This window comes from Otolemur garnettii, unplaced genomic scaffold (assembly GCF_000181295.1).
Source record: "Otolemur garnettii isolate 467f Iridium unplaced genomic scaffold, OtoGar3 scaffold00185, whole genome shotgun sequence".
Lineage (NCBI taxonomy): Eukaryota > Metazoa > Chordata > Mammalia > Primates > Galagidae > Otolemur > Otolemur garnettii.
This window is the reverse complement of record NW_003852580.1, coordinates 1,810,224-1,827,397: the sequence shown is the minus strand read 5'-3', so window position 1 is coordinate 1,827,397 and position 17,174 is coordinate 1,810,224. Positions and strand designations below refer to the sequence as shown.

At 61.4% G+C, this 17,174-nt stretch overlaps 1 protein-coding gene across 1 annotated transcript; it reads right to left on the bottom strand.

Moving 5' to 3' along the window:
* Positions 1-4,466: 4,466 nt before the first annotated feature.
* On the bottom strand, positions 4,467-15,907 carry ZNF469 (zinc finger protein 469). The gene is made up of 2 exons (XM_023507504.1): positions 12,799-15,907; positions 4,467-12,720 (listed from the first exon to the last, which is right to left on the bottom strand). The coding sequence occupies exons 1-2, from the start codon at positions 15,870-15,872 to the stop codon at positions 4,467-4,469; spliced, it is 11,328 nt and encodes a 3,775-aa protein (XP_023363272.1). The 5' UTR covers positions 15,873-15,907.
* Positions 15,908-17,174: the final 1,267 nt, after the last annotated feature.

The following is a 17,174-nucleotide window of genomic DNA, read 5'->3' as shown; positions in this document are numbered from 1 at the left end:
ATGTCCAGAGGTTTGTCTGAGGAGTTTTAAGAGAATTGTTCTGGGGAAGTGCTGTCAGATTAGATGGAAGGAGGCCCATGGACCCTCAACCTTTAAAGGAGGGGAACAAGGCAAGAGGGTTGCTTAGCCGGAGCAGAGAGAACCATGCTACTGGAACAGAGACCAGAGCAAAGCTCACAGCACCAGGGGTCACTTTCAGACGGCAGCACTGGGTCCAAACCAGCAGCCTCTGTATGAGTCTGGCTGGATTTCAGAAGCACTCAGACCAGTGACGGCTGCACCTCCTCTCTACTTCCCTGACCGGAGCATTCAGAGTGTCTGTCTTATGCCACACGTCCTACCCCACCTCATGCCTACCTCATGCCTATGCCATGAGGCAGAAGCATTCTTTACGAGGAATTACCTAGGGGGCCTTGCCACTTCTGGCCTAACCCAGATGGCAGGACCCTGGGCCTGAGCAAGACCCCAAAATAGGATGAGATTTCTAGGAAAGTCTTAGGAAGGGATGAGCGTTTTTTGCAAGTGGGAGGAATATAAATAATTTATGGGCAAAGAGCAACTTTGAGGGTTTTAAAACATGGCTCCCAAATTCTGTAACACTTCTCCCACAGGGAGGTCAAACTCAGGTGACTTCTTGCATCTGGGGTCTGTGGCTGCCTGACCAAGATATGGTAGAAGTCACCCTGCCAGCTTCCAGCCCTGCCCCTGCAGAGGCCAGCGGCTTCCACATCCTGTCTTTGGAGACAGAATCTCACTTTGTTGCCCTCAGTAGAGTGCTGTGGTGTCATAGCTCACAGGTACCTCAAACTCTTGAGCACAAGTGATCCTCTTGCCTCAGCCTTCCAAGTAGCTGGGACTAAAGGTGCCTGTTATAATGCCTGGTTATTTGTAGAGATGGAGTCTCACTCTTGCTCAGCCTGGTGTCAGGCGATCCACCCACCTTGGCCTCCCTATGTGTTGGGATGACAGGTGTGAGCCACCACACGCAGTGAGATTTTCAATTTTGGAACTCAGCCACCATGCTGGACAAGGCATCACCTCTCTGGATGCACAGGGTGTCCTGTGCACCCCTCCCTGCCTCAAGTGCCCCTGAGATGTGTTGGTGGCCCAGGGGACTCTGTGGCCTTGGGGGCAAGCCAGGCACACTGGGCTCCTAGCTGGGAGGGTTCGCATGGACAGTGACATGGCTGCCCGAGGGGCTGAGACTCAGGTCCACCCTCTCCCTCCCTCCAGTCCCAGCTCCCTTACGGATGCCTGGCCAAACACCCAGATGTCCCCAAAGTCTCTTGCACCCTTTCTGAGAATGCTGGTGGAAGGCTGCCCAGATGTGACCAGGGGCAAGCAGGCCTGTTGTGTGTGGGCAAGTGTCCATGTGTGGACACTTGTCTGTGTGTGCCCGTGCCTAGGGAGTCCGTGTGGGCGAAGCTGTGGTGGTTGTGCACACACGTGTGGTGTATGTGTGCCTGTGGTGCTGCATTTGTGCGTGGAGGTCCCGCTTTGTTCACTGGGATGTGGGGCAGGCACCGTGTACCCGGGTTCCCTGGCCGGGTGGATGCTGCCACCTGGTGGTCAGGAGGGGCTTCCACATGTTGGGTCTGCAGTCTGGGGGTAGAGGACAGTGCAGGCAGGGGAGGGGCCCCTCAGGCCAGTCCCTGAGCAGCAGCCCTCAGGCACTAGCCACTCCCCAGGCTGGTGGAAGCCCAGAGTGCCACCCAGAGCATCTGGCCAGAGCGGGTCTTGGTGAGTCCCCCAGGGATGCAGAGGCTGCTGTTCTCGGGCCCACCCAAGATTCACTGAGCTGAACAGGAGGGGTGCCCAGGACTGCAGACACCGAGGACCCACCAGATCCTTCCTCAAACACAGCCTGGACAGTGGCACCCTTGATCTACCCTGCACCAACCCCAACCCAGAGGTCCTGTGAGGCCTGAGGCCTGGACCCCCTCCTGGTCCTGCTCTCCAGCCCTGCCCCTATCCACGGCTCTGCCCTGTCCCCTCCCCTAGATTCCTCCCTGGAGACTGAAGTCCCTGACTCACAGCCCTGGACATGTTCCATGGCCCAGGACGCAGGCTATGTGGAGGTCCTGAGCCTTAGGGTGCACCTGCCTGCTTCCGGGCTGGGCACGTATCACCAAAGGGCTGGGACAGTGCAGATGAGGCCCCCAGGCAGGCCAGAGGGCTGGTTGCCCCTGTGGAGCTTCCCTCTGCAGGGGAAGAGAGGCAGCCTATGTATGACATGTGACTAGAGCCAGGGGCAGATGGGGGTGGCTGGGAGGGGCAGAGGCGAAACGTGCTCCTGGTAGCCAGAACTGCTGGGCAAAGGCCTGGTGGGTGGGGAGGCTGTGGGGGTGAGGGGGCCACATCATAGGCCCCATTACTCTGCCTGGTCAGGAGTCTGCCTTTGTCCCCCTTGGTGTATGCAGGACGTCAGCATCTTTGGGAGGCTCTTTAGGTCATGGGACCAAGGTCTGAGCCTGGGTGGAGGCCTCTGACCCCTTCCCTGCTGCCCCTACCCCCCAAGTCTCGATAACTGCTTCCTGACAGCCCCTCTCTCCCACTGGGCTCTCTGAGGACCCTGTCCAGGGCTGTGATGCTTAGGTGTCCCTGGGTGGCTCTGTAGCCCTGTGAGGGACCAGACAACTGAGCCCAGTGGATGGATGTCCCAGCGCAGCTCACTGGGGAGGAGTCCAGAGACAAGTCCCTGCTCACCTTCCATGACCTCTGCCCTGGCTTCGGTTTCCCACCTGGGAGTGTGGGATGACCCAGAGCCTGGTCTTATCCCCTGCCTGGTCCCTACTTGGAAATTGGTGCTTTGGGATCATAAAATCCTGTGAGCTCCTCTTGGGGTGGACTGTGGTCCCAGCCCTCGGCATGACTGTATGTCCCTGGTCCCCCTCTAGTCCTCCTCCCTGGGTTACCCCTAAGCTTTCCAACCTCCCTGTCCATGACAGGTTAGTCTTGAGGCACCAGTACCAGGAGGGGGAGCCTTTGTGGGGAACCCAGCTAGGCCCCTCCCTCTGTTTTCTGTGGGCAAAAGTAGCACCTGTCACTCTCAGGGTCCCCAGGTGGTCGCCTGCTGGAGGGGCATGGGTCAGCCTGCCTGAGTTGCTGGTCTCCTTTAGTTCCTCTTGGGGTGTCAGTGAGTCTTCAGGGGGTGCCCTCAGGGCCCCCTCTGGCCATGTGGTGGGTCTTGGACAGTTCAGTGGCCTGGGCTGGTGCTGGGCCTGCATGGGCCCCAAGATACTCTAAGTACCATGTCCTGGGCTCAGGTGGCGATAGGGGATAGATGCCATGAAGCTAGGAGGTCTCCTGTGAAAATAGTGGGATATATTTGAAAAGATGAGTTCACTGTGGAATGTACAGTACAACCTCAGGTCTCTCCATGTTCAATCTGCCGATACCAAGGAGGCATTCTGAATGGCCAGCCACATCTTTCAGAACGGCGATTTTGGCCCAATTTGGTTTCTTTTAAAATATCAAAATAAAAACTTTTGATACATACATTGCACCCAAGGTAATAACTAGAAAACAGAGCAAAATGGACCAAGAATCTTTGAGATACCTACAGAAAGAACAAAGCTGTCCCACCTACCCCGTTAAGACATGACTCTGTAGAAGGACATGCCCATAGATCATGGTAGTGCATGGGACACCTCCTTGACCGGGCAGCACCTCCATGGCCCTGGCATGAGTGTCCCCACCAGGCTCCTCAGACCTGGGCTCAGAGCCCAGCTGGGGGCCTTCGGGGAGCTGTCTCCCAGCCTACTCTTCTCCCCTACTCAATCCCCCAGGTACAAAAGACATCACGGAAGCCTTATTCACATTACAACATGAAAATAGCACCAGAAACTTCAGAGTAAAATTGCTGACACTTGGAACGAGGAGTTTTGTGAAGGAGGAAGGCTCTAAAAGGGGCTGAGGCAGGGGATGGGGAGGAGGAAGCAGGAACTTGCGGATAATCAGCCCTCTCCATGTTCCATATGGGAACCTGGTGCCCGGGTCAACGTATGCTGGAGCTGGGCATTTCCCTTGCAGCTTGAACAGGGCCTGACCCTGCAGGTAGGGGACCAGGCTGCTCAGGAGCCTGCCTTCTCTGTGTGGTTTCTAAGGTCACTTTGGAATTTTGCCCACAGCAGCGATGAGACTGAGGAAGTGGCTGCCTCGACTTACTTCCCTGCTGGGTGACTTGGGGTGGGGGGTGTGCAGCTCATGGTACCTGGGGCACGTTGGGCCCGGGCAGGAAGTGGGCTGCTCCCTTCTCAAGTACTTGGTGGTCTCAAAGAGGCTGCAGCTGGCACGTCCCTCACCCCTAGCTTTCCAGCATGAAGGAACTGCTGCCACCCTGGCCCTGACCAAAGCATCACACTTGCAGCCCAGACACAACGTCCGAGCATATACAAGACAAGGCATGTGGCCACAAGTTGAACCATGTGAGCCGAAGCTGGTGGGAGGGCGCCCGCTACCATAAATTACTCAGAAATGTCTTTCTTTAAGGGGATCTTGAAGCCAGTTAGTCTCTGCCCAAAGAGCTGGCTGAGGAGGTCACTCTGGGCCTCAGCAGTCCGGTAGTCATGGTCAGCAGGCTCAGCACCGTGGACAGCTCTGCCCCTCCTGGGGGGCCTGAGCAGAGGTCTTGCCTGGGGGAAGGTCTTGCCCTGTACATCTCTCCTGTGGGGGTGGCTGGGCTCTGAGGGCTGTGGCCTCTGCTTGCTGTTCTGGCCACTGGGTCTGGGCTTGGCTGGGGGCACACGGCTAGGGGTTGCCTGCTTTCGAGGGGCCCGGGGGGGTCTATTAGGGGCTGGGGGGACTCTCTCCAAGTTGTCTGCATTTTCACTGCTAGTTGACCCTGGGATTTGGCCCTTCTTTCTTTTCTCACCCCCGCCCCCCTTCTCTCTGGGGCCTGGGCTCCACTGTGGCCCCTGATCACCACCTCCCCTGGGCCCCTTGGTGTAGCCCTTGGCTTGGGCTCGAGGGGGGGTCTTGTCAGGTGTGGGGCTCTGGCTGGGGAAGTCAGGCTTGGCTGGGGTGGTGGCTGTCTCACTTTGGAGCTGCCCGCTGGCTGGCTGGGGCTGGCTCCCACCCCCAGTCTTGGTGCCAAGGTGGGGGCCCCCACTGCCCTGGGAGCTGGGCCCTGGCTTATCTTTGGGGGTGGTGGCCTTCATTCTGTTCTCGGTGCTGCAGGCCAGCTCTCCGGGCTCTAGGCTCCCCATGGTCCTCCTTGGCTGCAATGGGAGCTTGGGTGCTTGGCTGGGGGTGGACGATCCTGACCTGTTTTTTGATGAACTCCGGTAGCCACCAGGCTTGGTGGCATTGCCCTTGTGGGAGGGGCCCCCTGTCCCCACGTCAGGCATCAGGTGGCATGTGGCCACTTGCTTCTCCTGGAGCACAGAGGGGTCTTCCTGGGTACGTACAGGCGCACATTTGCCGCGGGTGCTCGGGGTCCTGCGTTTCCCTGAGAGCAGGATGGGAGCCCCCTTTTCTTCTGCGTCTTGGCCTCTGGTGCTTGTGTGGGGCAGCGATGGCCCTGATAGGACAGTGGGCTGGACAAAAGGCCCAGGGCTGCCTGGGGAAGCCTTATCCTCTGGCCTCCCTAGGACTGGGTCCAGCTTGCAGCCACCTCTGCCATCAGCCAAGGCAGCTGGGAAAGGAGATTGTGATGGGGGTGGGTGCACCTGGGGGTCAGGTGGCAGGTTGCAACTGCTGCCCACATGGCCCGCCGGGTCTACAGGCCTCTCTGGAGTATTGGGTGGTCCCTCGGTGGTGCTGGGAGCTGCCTGTGGACCAAGCTGGAGCAGAACTAGGTGGGACCCCTCACTTGGGGCTGGGCTGCTGCCCTGGGGCAGAGGTCTGTCCACGCCGGGACCCAGGGGGCTGCCAGGCACAGCCACCCTGCGCCGTTTGCTGGGCAGCACGCCCTCGAGGGCTGGGGCCTTCTGCCCCAGGGCTCCCGGCCTCCTTACTGCCCGGAAGGTGAGGGGCTGCTGCCCCCGCCCTAGGTGCTTATCCATGTGGCGGTCAAACTGCTCCTTCTTGGCGAAAGTGTAGTTGCAGGCGCTGCAGACGAAGGACTTCTTGATGATGCGCATGACGGTGGCGCAGAGTTCGCAGGCATACAGCGGGGTGTGCTGTAGCTCCAACTTCTCCCTCAAGCCGTGCGCCCCGCCCAGGTGCGCCAGCAGCTCGCGATGCTCCGGGTAGACGCGAGGGCACCGGGGGCACAGGTAGACGCGCTGCGGACTGTGCACCGCCAGGTGGCGCTGCAGTTTGAAGGGCTTGGGGAAGCGCTTCCCACAGTGGTGGCAGTCGCGGGAGGGGTCCTTGCAGTCCTGGTGCACCGGGATGGCCTGGAGGAGGGACTCGCTGCCGGACCAGGGGTCTGGAGACAGGCTCGGGGACGTCTTGGCGGGGACTGGGGAGGTGGCGGAGTTGCTGGCCAGAGCAGGGTGCGCGCAGGCCGCGGGGCTGCTGGCCTCCGCTGACGCATTGACCAGGACGCTGTCAGGCGTAGAGGCGCCATCTGGGCCCGAGGGGGTAGAGCTTCCTCTCCCTCCAGCTCTCGCCCTCTCCCTCCGGCTCTCTTTCCCGGCCCCCCTCTTTCCTGGCTCTCTAGGGGTTCCATGGGCCTTGCCTGCTGAGCGCTTGCCCCTGTGGGGTTTGGATGCAGGTTCCGGGACGCTGTTCAGGAAGTGGGAGAAGGCACTGCCACCCTCCAAGCACCTGGGCAGTCCCACCCTCTGCACCTGCCCCTTGCGGGCAAAGCGGACGGCGTGCTCCCGCAGGTGCTGGTTGTACATCCAGACGTCTGCCACCTCCTTCAGGCACATGCCGCAGGCCCAGGGCCCCGCCTTGCCCGGCAGGTGCTTCTCCCGCAGGTGCTCCCGCAGCAGCTGGCTGGAGCTGAACGTGCGCTCCACGCACATGTAGCAGGTGGGGGGTGGGGCGGGACTGTGCGCCAGCTTGTGCAGGTCCAGCTCACCCAGGCCGGAGAAGCGCTGGAAGCAGGCCCTGCACTTATAAGAGGCCCTCCTGCCCTTGGCTGGCTGCTCTCGGCTTTGTGCCCTTCTCTGTCCAGCTGCCTCCTCTGTCATTTGGTCCTGTGACTTTGCTGTGGCCTCAAAGTCGAAGAAATTTGGGCCAGAGAGACCCTCGGGGTCTTCAAAGGGTCCCAGGAAGCACAGGTCTTGCACCTCAAACTTGGTGCCCAGCACCCCAAAGTCCATGGCAGGCAATGGCAGCAGGCTGCTGTTCCCAGGGAGCCCATCATACCGTTCTTTCTCCAGGTTGGGGGGCTCAGGGCTGGCACCCCCCAGAGTAAGGGGTGTGTCATCAGTGGGGACCTGCAGCTCCCGACCTCGCCAAGCTGCAGGCACCATGTGCAGCTTGGGAATGGTCTCCAGATGGTCGTCCTCAGGGTGAAGGGGAAGCACCTTCTCTGTGCTGGCTTCAGTGTCAGGCTCCAGGGCCCACAGGCTGAGGCCAGGGACCTTGCTGCTGAGGAGTCCGTCCAAGAGGAAGGACTCAGGCAGGCCTGTGGCCTCGTCCTCCCACGGATCCTCGTGGGAGAGGCAGAGGGAGCCAGAGTCACTGAGATCTGTGGACAGGTGGGCACAGCACGGAGGGGAGCCACTCCTAGCCTCGCTGCTGGGCTTGGGCACCATCGGGAGCTTTGGTTTCTCACTGCGCTTCCCGTACACACGTGGGTTCTTCTTCCCTGTCAAGCGGCCACCCAGAGGAAAGAGCTGGGAAAAGGAGACCTCATCATCAAACAAGCTCAGTGGGTCCTTGAGACCCAGGCTGGAGGCCTCAGGAGTGGGACCTTCAGGTCCCTGGTCCCTACCCTGGACTGTTGGGTTGTCCAGGAGGCTTGCTTCAGAGCTGCAAGTCTCGGGAGGACCTGGGGGGCTGAGGGAGGGGACATGGCCCTCCCAAGCGCTGCTCTTGGCCCCTCTGCTGTCTTTTGCAGGCTGGCTCCTGGTGGCTTGAGGTGGCTCTCTGTAAGTCAAGGCCCTGGCCTCTCTTGGGCTCCAGGGCCCCCTTGCCAAGGTCTCCTCATGCTCAGCTGACCATTCCCCAGCAGACACTTCCTCTGTTCTCCTTTGACACATCTCTGGGTCTCTGGGCGTCCCCTCTGCACACAGGGCCCTGGCATCTTTCTCTGTGGCAGCCTCTATCTCCCTGGGCCCTGGGGCTACTGTAGGCCCTCCCTCTGGTGGGAGGCAGCAGCTCGGAGGGGCTGGGTGACTGGACACTGCAGCTGCTGGACTGGAGCAGGAGCCATCTGGAACCAGGTCAGGGGGAGTGGTCTCCCCAATCCTCCTTGCTTCCAGCTTTCCCCCTTTCTTCCTTGACGTCTCTGCTAAGTCGCTGAGGGAGCCTGCAGGCTCTCTGAGCCGCCTCTGGCCCTCTTTCTTGTCTGCCCGTCTGCGATGGAGCTTGCCTGGCTCTGGCTGGTCTGGTCTCCTGGACCTGGAGGCTGGGGGCTTCCCACGTATCCCACATTCTGCCAGGCCCAGGGAATGGGGCTTCTGGTTGGGTGGGGAGCCTGGTGTTCTGACCTTTGAGCCCTGGTCAGGAGGGGGCCCAGTGGTGTGGCTGGGGCTTGTTATTGAGTGGCACAGTCCATCCTTCCCAGGTGCCTTTCTGCTCTTCCTCCTTGGGGTCCAGCATGGTTGGACTGTGTGGCTTGGCGGGGAGTTGCCCTTGGGCAGCTGGTGCTTCCTGGCCTTGTGCCGGGTCAGGCCGGGCCTGGAGCGGAAGGAGGCCAGGCAGAACTCACAGGTCATAGGCAGTGTGCCTGGAGCCTGGCCCTTGCAGAGCCCATGCTCTGTGGACATGGGCTTCTTTTTAAGGCCCCGGGGATTCTGTTTGAGGGCTTGAGGACCTAGGGGTTCCTCTTGGGTTGTCTGGTTGGGGGTATTTCTGTGGTTTGGGGGGGAGTGGAGCCTGAAGTCACTGGCCATCCTGCTTGGAGATGTGGTCCTGCCCAGGCAGAGTCCTTCGGGAGGGCAGGGGACTATGGGGCTCCCAGCACCAGCCCAGGGCACCTCACTAATGCCAGAGCACCCAATTTCAGGCATCCCCACGTCCTGCTGCCCTTGGCTGCTGGCCCCCCCTTCACCTTCCAGGCAGGTATGATCATCTGGCCCTGAGGCCCCTACTGTAGTAGGGTCAGCGGGCACAGGCCGGGCTCCCTGGCCTTCCCTGCAGCTGAGGCGGGCACTGTTATTTGGAGAGGGTGGAGAGGGGCCGCTGGGCAATCCATCAGGGCTGGTGGGAGTCAGGTCTATGCTGCAGGGTGGATCTAGCACCTGAAGCCGTCTGGTGGCTCTCATCTCATCTTCGGTGGGAAGGCTGGTCACTCTGGGGGAAACAGTCCCAATGGGGGGAGGTGGGGTATCATAGGCAGGAGATACCCCAGGTCTCTCTTTTCTAGAATTTAGGGTGCTCAATGTGCTGTCCCCTGAGACACTGACGAAGCCAGGCTGCTGTGAGGGGGCATCTCCTAGGGGGCTGCTGTCCTCTAGGAGAGGGCAGTGAACCAGGACCTCCTTGGGGTCACAGGGCCGTGTCGTTAAGGGTGGGGAAGCCTCTGGGGGTCCCCCAGCTTCAGCATCTGTGGGGGCCTGGACACAGTCAATCCCTCCTAGAGGAGAAGCTGTCAGGTGTCCAGGGCTGAGTGGCTCCCCACTGGATAGGGATGGAGGGAATAGACCCCTCCATTCCCCTTGGGCCTCAGTGGAAGTCCAGGTAGTGGGGTCCTGCTGGGGCAGGTGCTTGAGGTTGCAGGAAATGGGGGTGGCTGGAGTGGTGTGTGATGGGGTACAGGTGGCCAGGCTACTGATGGGGGAGGCCAGGCTTGTCCCTGTGAATGGCACCTGTGTGTTCAGGCCTGGTCTGGTCGCCTTCTCCAGAGCCTGGTCCTCAGGCCCGTCTTGTGTATGGGCCTCTGTGGAGGGCTGCTTGAGGGACACTGCACCAGGGCAAGGGGGACTCGGGCTGGGCTGTGCCTTGTTCTGAAGGCCCGAGGCTGCCCTGCGTCCCTTGAGCACTGCCCCTAGCAGGGCTCCTCCCCTGGTGGGCCTGGCTGGTGTTGTTTTAGGGCCAGCACCCAGGGTGGGGTCATCTGGCTGAAGCTGGCTGGCTTGGCCTTGGCCCTTGGGCTCTTCAGCCTGGCTGAGCAAGCCCAGATGTCCATCTGCCTGACGTCCAGCAATCATCTCCTCTCCCCCTGGGGAGCCCCTGGCAGGGCTGTGGGCCACGTTCTTGCCTTTCACATTGTGCCCTTCTAGATTGGGGGAGTCCCCTCCCTGAGGCCTTGGGGGGTCAGCAGGTGGTGGCCCATGTGTGCCCTGGGGGTCATTTTTGCTCCCAGCTGCTTCAGTCCCCAGAGACTGGAGTTGGGGGATTGAGGTTGGGCCTTGGGGCCTCTCACCAGGGCCACTGTTAGGCATGCAAGCAGGACTCAGCACAGGGACAAGCTGAGCCTCTCTGCCTGGGGGGGCCATGCATGAGGAGGCCCCTGCTGGTGTAAACTCACTACCCTCAGAGCCAGGCCCCTCTGCTATGGAGTGAAGGACCCCCTCTGACCCCCCTGTCCTGCCTCCAGAGGGTCCCAGGGTGGCTTTGCTGCAGTGGGCCCCAGGAGGCCAGATGACGTCTAGATGGAGAGCTCCATTGTCCCGAAACAGGTCAGGTGCCAGGTAGGCACTGGGGCTACTGAATGCTTCCGGTGTGGGGTTCTCCTTATGGGACCTGCCTGCCTTGCAGGACTCTGGGGAAAGCCTCTGATCACAGGCACAGGGTAGCAAAGTGCCTTCCCCTTCTTGTGTTCCCACGATCTCCTTATTTTTGGGAAATGGAAGATCCGAGTTTGGGCTGCACCTTGCTAAACTCTTAGCACTCAGCAGGGGCTCCAGCTGCTTGGTGGGGTTGGAAGTGCCTTCTCCTTCTACCTTGGAGACTCTGGCTTTCTGCACCAGCTGAAAACTGTGGCTGGCCTCCACGGGGCCAAAAGGAGCCCCAGAAACCAGGTCTTCCTGAGTGAACAAGGCTGGGTGAGGCCACTGCCCCAGGGGTCTCCTGAGAGCCTCTTCTGTGGTGACCATGCATGGTTTTGCACCTTCCTGATGTGAATTTGATTCCCCAACACCAGTGAGGTCAGCTGCAGAGGACGTGTCCCTGTGGGTCAAGGTGGTCTGGTGGGTGGGCAGAGGTGAGGATGGTTCCATGCTTGTGCCCGGGCCCACCTTGCCCACACGCTCAGCTTCTCCACCTGCCCCGGGGGCCCCGCGTGGGTCTTCACTTCTTTGCAGCTGACTTTCTAGTTCAGTGACCAATCTCTGGATCTCTAGCTCGTCCTCTGACAGGTGGTTCATAAAAGTGGAGCCACACTCGCTTCTCTTCCCAGGCGGCAAAGAGGGAGGGCTGGACACCACTGTCCCCACTCCAGGACCCTGCTTCCTGAAGCCCTTTCCCTCTGCAAGGTCAGAAAAATGGCTGGGCAGCACCGGGGATACTTCTTCAAGCAGCAAAATTGTGGGGTACTGAGCACTGACCTGGGATTTCTCCTGGGGAGGGCTGGCACCTGCAAATGGCACATGGGGGTCCCTGTGTGCAGGTAAGTTGTCATAGAGGGGTGGGCCAAATCCGTCCATGGGCAACCCTGAAAAGAGGGACGTGGACTCCAAGGTCAGTGGGGATGCAGCTTTGCCTGGGTCCGTTTCAACTGTGTAAGATGAATTCTTAGGTGGTTTCAGCTTCAGGGAATAGGTGTCTGCACTGTCATCACAGAGATAGGGGCTGCCAGCTTCTGGTGTGTCCACAGCTGCAGGTGTGGAGTACAGGTCATCTGGGAAACAGCCAGCCAGGTCTTTGGGTCCAAGGAACAATTCACTGGGGGGCCTGCTACAGGGATGGGGTCCCTTCTTGGCACCTGGAACTCCCGTGGAGAGTTTGTTAACATGCGCAGGGCCACCACCACTATCAGAGTTCTCTGAGAACAGGATGCTGGGTTCAGGGTGGGCAGCATTTATGGCGTTAGCAACAGGCTCTGGAAATCCCCCTGGCTGGTGGGCAGAGGAGTCCTCTCTGACACAGGGGACAGGGGGCCTCATGTCCCCAAGAGCACGCACCAGACCGTCTGCAGCCGATGTTGGGGACCTCCCTTGGGGCATGGTGTCAAGGAGGCTCCCCAAGGGCTCGGGGCTGCTGTCCTCTCTGTCAGACTGGGGCTGCTCTGGAGGTGGTGGCCTAGGGCTGTCCTTTACACAGGCGGCTGAAGGAGCACTTGAGCCCTCTCTGAGTTCTATGGTGTCGGGGGATAACTCTTCAGCAATTCCAGGCTTCTTGGCCTGATGGGGGTGGTTTTCCTCTGGAGTCTTGGTGTTTGGGGGAATCTGCAGGGGAAGCTGGGGGGCTGCCGTGGGGTGGTCAGCACAGGGGGGGCCTCTCTCGTTGGCCTCTGGGCTTGGTGGGGAGCCCAGGGAAGGCATGTGTGGTTGCTCTGGGCTTGGTGGGCAGCCATGCTCCCCCGTGTCCTGCATCCCTGCCTTCCTGGGCTCTGGTTCTCTGTCCTCACTGGTACCCCAGGCCAAGTCCAGGTCCTTTCTCTTCCCCCGCTGGTGTGAGCGCCGGCAGCTGCGGCGGGGCCGGCCCCTGAAGCCACAGTCCTTCTGCCGAGGAAGCTCGTCCTCTGACTCTGAGGCCTCCTTGAGCTTCCCGAGCCTGTCTTCCATGCTGGGCTGGGGAGCCTTGGCCACTAGGGAACCGCGCCTGCTGTGGGGCTGTGCCTGCCGCTGCAGCCTGTTCTTCTGCTGCACGATCTTGTGGATCAGCTCCTTGCTCCAAGTGCCGGCTCCCGCTTTCCTTCTCCTGGGGTCCTTCCTGGGGGAATCCCGGACATGCCTGGTGTTCCTGGTCTCCTCAGCGAGAGGGGTAGACCTTGGGACTTGGGTGTCAGGTTCTGTGCAGCCCTTAGGGGCCTGAGTCCGGAGGTCTCGGCCGCAGCGCCGGGGCCACTCTGCTTGGCGGTCCTTCCTCCTGGGCCTCAGGCAGGTGGCTTTGGTGCCTCCGTCAGCCCCCTTGGCTGTGTTGGCCGTGTCCAGGTCTTTCCGGAATAGCTTCAACTGCTTTCCTCTCCTCTGCTGCCTGACGAGGCTGGTGGCTTCTCCCTCTGAGGGTGTCAGACCCAGGGAGCGAGTTTTGGGTCTGCTTTGGGCTGGGTGGCCCCCATCCCCGGGGCGGGGGGCTTGTAGTTCCAGTGTGGCTGCTGCAAGCAGTGGCTGGTCTCTGTTCTCTAGAGTTGTCCCCACCCTGGTCTTGGGGGGCTTCCCAGCACCAAGTCCTCTGGGGCCGGAAGGTTCCTCGTCCGCAAAGACATCAATGAAGCTGCTATCGATGTCTGGACTGTCTGGCTGGTGCTCCATGCCATTCAGGGCCTCAGTGATGAGGCTGTCCAGCTTGGCGTCATCCTCCATGTCCAGGTCTGTGGTGGGGAGGGGCAAAGGGGTGGTGGCCAGGCTGGGCAAGAAACTCATCCTCAGGGAGTCGTCTTTGCCTTCTTCCTGGATGTCCCCAGAGGACAGGAAGGGGGAAGTCTTACTGTGGCTGAGCAGGCCTGGGCGCGTGTCAGCAGCTGCTTTGGGGGTGGTGAGTGGTGAGGGGAGCCCCGGGGGGCCCTGGGGCTGCTGGTGGCTGTCCCTGGCCCTGGCCAGGAGCAGGCCGCAGAACTGCCGGTGTGCCAGGAAGGCGGCTAGACTGCTGTAGTTGCGATCACACTGTCTGCAGGTAAGCAGCACGTCCAGTTGGGCCAGGCTGGCACTGCTGAGGGACAGGTGGTGGGCAGAGCACGGGGGTGGCTCGTTGGGGAGTGGGGCCTCCTCCAGGTCCCGGAAAGCACCCTCGACCCCCAGCCTGTCTGGGGGGAATGGGAAGGCCTTGGCTGGCTCTGGCTGGTAGTGGGTGGGGTGGGCATGTGGAGGGTCTGGGGATGGGTGGAAGAAGGCTGGGGGCCCAAGGGGGCCAGGGAGCTGGCTCTCCTCAGAGCTGGGGTTGGCTGGGCTGCTGGACAAAGGTGACAGGGAGGAACAGGTGCTGCCGGCAGCATTGGTGGCTGGCGAAGGCAACGGGGACTCACTGGGGGAGACTCCCACCACCCTGGCCGGGGGCAGGCTGGGTGTCCCTTGGGGTGAAAGCTGGGGCTGAGCCACTCTGAAGAACAGGGGCTGTGCTCCTGGGTCCTTGGGCCCACTGTAGGTGAACAGCTGGTCTGGACTGCTGCTCATGGCTGCCAGTTTGTCTCCAGACCCAGGTGTTCGGCCAGTGGTGCCCAGGGCTCCCTGGCTGCCCCCCTGCCACTCTGGGGCTGCAGTGGGGAAAGGCAGCCGGTTCTGCACATCCATTGGGTGGGGACTCGGCCCAGCGGTTGGGAGCACCTGGGCCCAGGGCAGCGGGGGACTCTGGGGGAGGCAGAGCTGCTGGCTGGGGCTAGGCTGGCCTTCGAAGAATGTATTCTGGTTGGTGCCTTGGGGGCCCAAGGGAGGTGTGGGATAGGGGGCTGCTGTGGGGTCCCACAGTGGGGGTAGTCTGGTGGGTGAGGGCCCTGGAGTGGCCAGCTCAGTGTCCAGAGGTCCTGGACTAGTGTCCACCCTGGTTCCACATGCCTGTCCTGGAAAGCGTCTCTGGGGCAGGGGTTTCAAGGGTCCCCTTGGGCTCCCCAGCCCATCCTGGGCTGAAGGTGGCCTGTCGGGAAGGACTTTGGTCAGGCTCTTGTGCAAATTGTCCGAGAAGGGGGTCGGGGTTGGGTGAGTGACCCCCGGGGCAGAGAGGGCACTGCTGAGGTCTCTGGAGGGGTTGAGGCTGCCTGGCTGGCCCGGGTAGCAGGGCAGGGCTGGGAGTGCAGGTGTGGCAGGTGGGTAGGCTGGGCCTATGCCCACAGCCTCCCCTGGCCACGCACCTGGGGCCTGGTGGAAGGTGAACACCAGCATCCCGTCAGCATACTTTTGCCCAGCTGAGTCTGCAGGGAAAAGCTTCGTGCCCGCCCGGTGTAGTGCCGGGAAGGAGAACGGGAAGGAGACCCCTTTAGGGCTGCCGCTTGGCCCACTACCTTCAGGAAAAGGCTCTGGCTCCGTGGGGGGAACCCCAAAATTAGCACCTGGGAAGCTGTTCTCAGCAGCGAGAGGCCAGGAGTTGGCCCCACTGGCCGGGAATTGCGGATAGGAGGCTGGCCTGAGGGGGCTGGCACCCCTGCTTGGGGGGGCCCGCAGGGTTGGGGGCCCGGGGGTGGCGTTTGCTGAGGTATGGTTGGTGGAGGTAAAGCTGGAAGGGGCCTCTCGGAAGCACCTTTGGAAACTGAGCTCCAGCTGGGCCTCGGCCCTCGGAACGCTGGGCCTGAGGGGAGCTTCAGGCTTAGGTCCCTGGGGGGTCTTCGTCTCTGGGAGTTGGGTGGCCTCAGGCTGCTGGCCCTCAGAGGCCTTGTCCAGGGCAGGTTTGACCCTTGAGCTGGCAATGCTTAGACTGTACGTCTGTGGGGGGCTGTTGGCCACCCCACCTACCAGCCGCATATGAGCCTGTGAGGGGCTCCTTAATGGGGGTTCCTGGGTCCCACCCCCCTTCTCAGGGCCACTGCCCAGGGCCTGGGTTCTCAGGAGTGAGGCCTTGGAAGCCCCCACCTGGGCCTGCCGCAAATGGGCCTCCCGGGTTTCCACAGCCTGGGTCCCGCAGCCAGCCTCCCTTGCGCCCTTGGCGGGCCTGCTGGCCGGGGCATGGTCCTTGCAGGGGGGCTGGCAGTGGTGCCCTAGGCCACTGGCCACCTGGCAGGGCTGCCGGTCTCCAGTCCTGGCCAGGGCCGGTGCTCCTTGGGGCTGCTCCCCAGGCATGGCCCCTCTGTGCAGGTGCTAGGAGGATGTGCTGGTCCGAGGGGGGCTGCGGGGAGTGGACTGGGTGGTCATCCTTGCCCCTTGAGGGGCCTGAGGGAAGCCTGTTCTCATGGTCCTGAGTGGAGCCTGCAAGGAAAGGGTAGAAGTGAGAGGGGCTGTGGGGGTGGGTCCGGGCAGGGCCCACACTGGCCTGGTGGCCTTTCACAGAGCCTGCGGCCAGGCAGGGGGCAGATGGCCCTGAGCTCAGGGGGAGGGGTTGTGGTTCAGGTAGCATGCTAGAGGAACAAGAAGGGAAAACTGCAGAGGAGAGGGAACTTCCTGGGGTCTAGGGCCTGAGAAGGCCACTGCCTCCTCAGAGCATCCCTGCTGGAGTTGGCCAGGCCACGGATAGGAGAGTGCCCTGAAAGGTACATAAGCTCCAGGCCTGCAGAACCAACCCAGGGCAGTGTTGGGGGAAGCCATGAGGGGCAGAAGTGGATTCTTGCACCTGCCTGGACACGAGGAAGGTGACATTGTGCACATCGGCATGCAGCCTGTGGCTCACACTTGCATCTCCGAGGGGCCCTGGAGTCCTGATGGGCATCCACCCTGCCACCAGCCAGGGCTCCCTACCTGCATGGGATGGCTTTCTATACCCCTCGTCCCTGCTCCAGGCTGGGGCAGCCTCTGGAAGGTGCCGGCTTCTGTTCCTGATCTGTGGAACTCTGCCCAAGGCCACCTAGCTCCTGGGTTCTGTGCCAAGGACTTGGGGCTGGGGTGACCGTGGCCTGCACCTGCAGCCTTGGTCATATCTCTCCACCTCTGGCTGAGCCCACTCCCATTCCAGTGGCCACTCTGTCTCATGTAAACACTGGGAAGGGGTCTTAGTCATAGCAGGTCCTCCTGGGGGCATGCCCCTGCTCATTCCCTGGTACCCACCAAGGAGGCTCTCAGTGCTAGGCCACAAGCCAAGGCCACGAAGCTTGACTGTGGCTGGGGTGCCTGCCCAGGGGAGCCTGGCTCCCTCCTTGATCAAGGCCTATTTTAGTCAGCTATTCTTTGTGCTCTGGGTCACATGTGGGACCGTTATCTGTGTGGCTGGGACTCAGAACTGAGGCTGAGACACTGTCCTTGCCACCGAGCCCTAGGTCCTTACAACAGGCGCAGAGAGGCCCAGTGACCTGGCCAAGGCCACACAGCCCCCAGGCAGTATAGCTGGGAGCTGAAAGGATCAGTCTGGACCTCCAGGATCTCCAGGGCTTCCCACTCTGAGACCACCTCGGGGCTTGTAATTGAGGGACCCCAGGCCCACCCACTGCTACT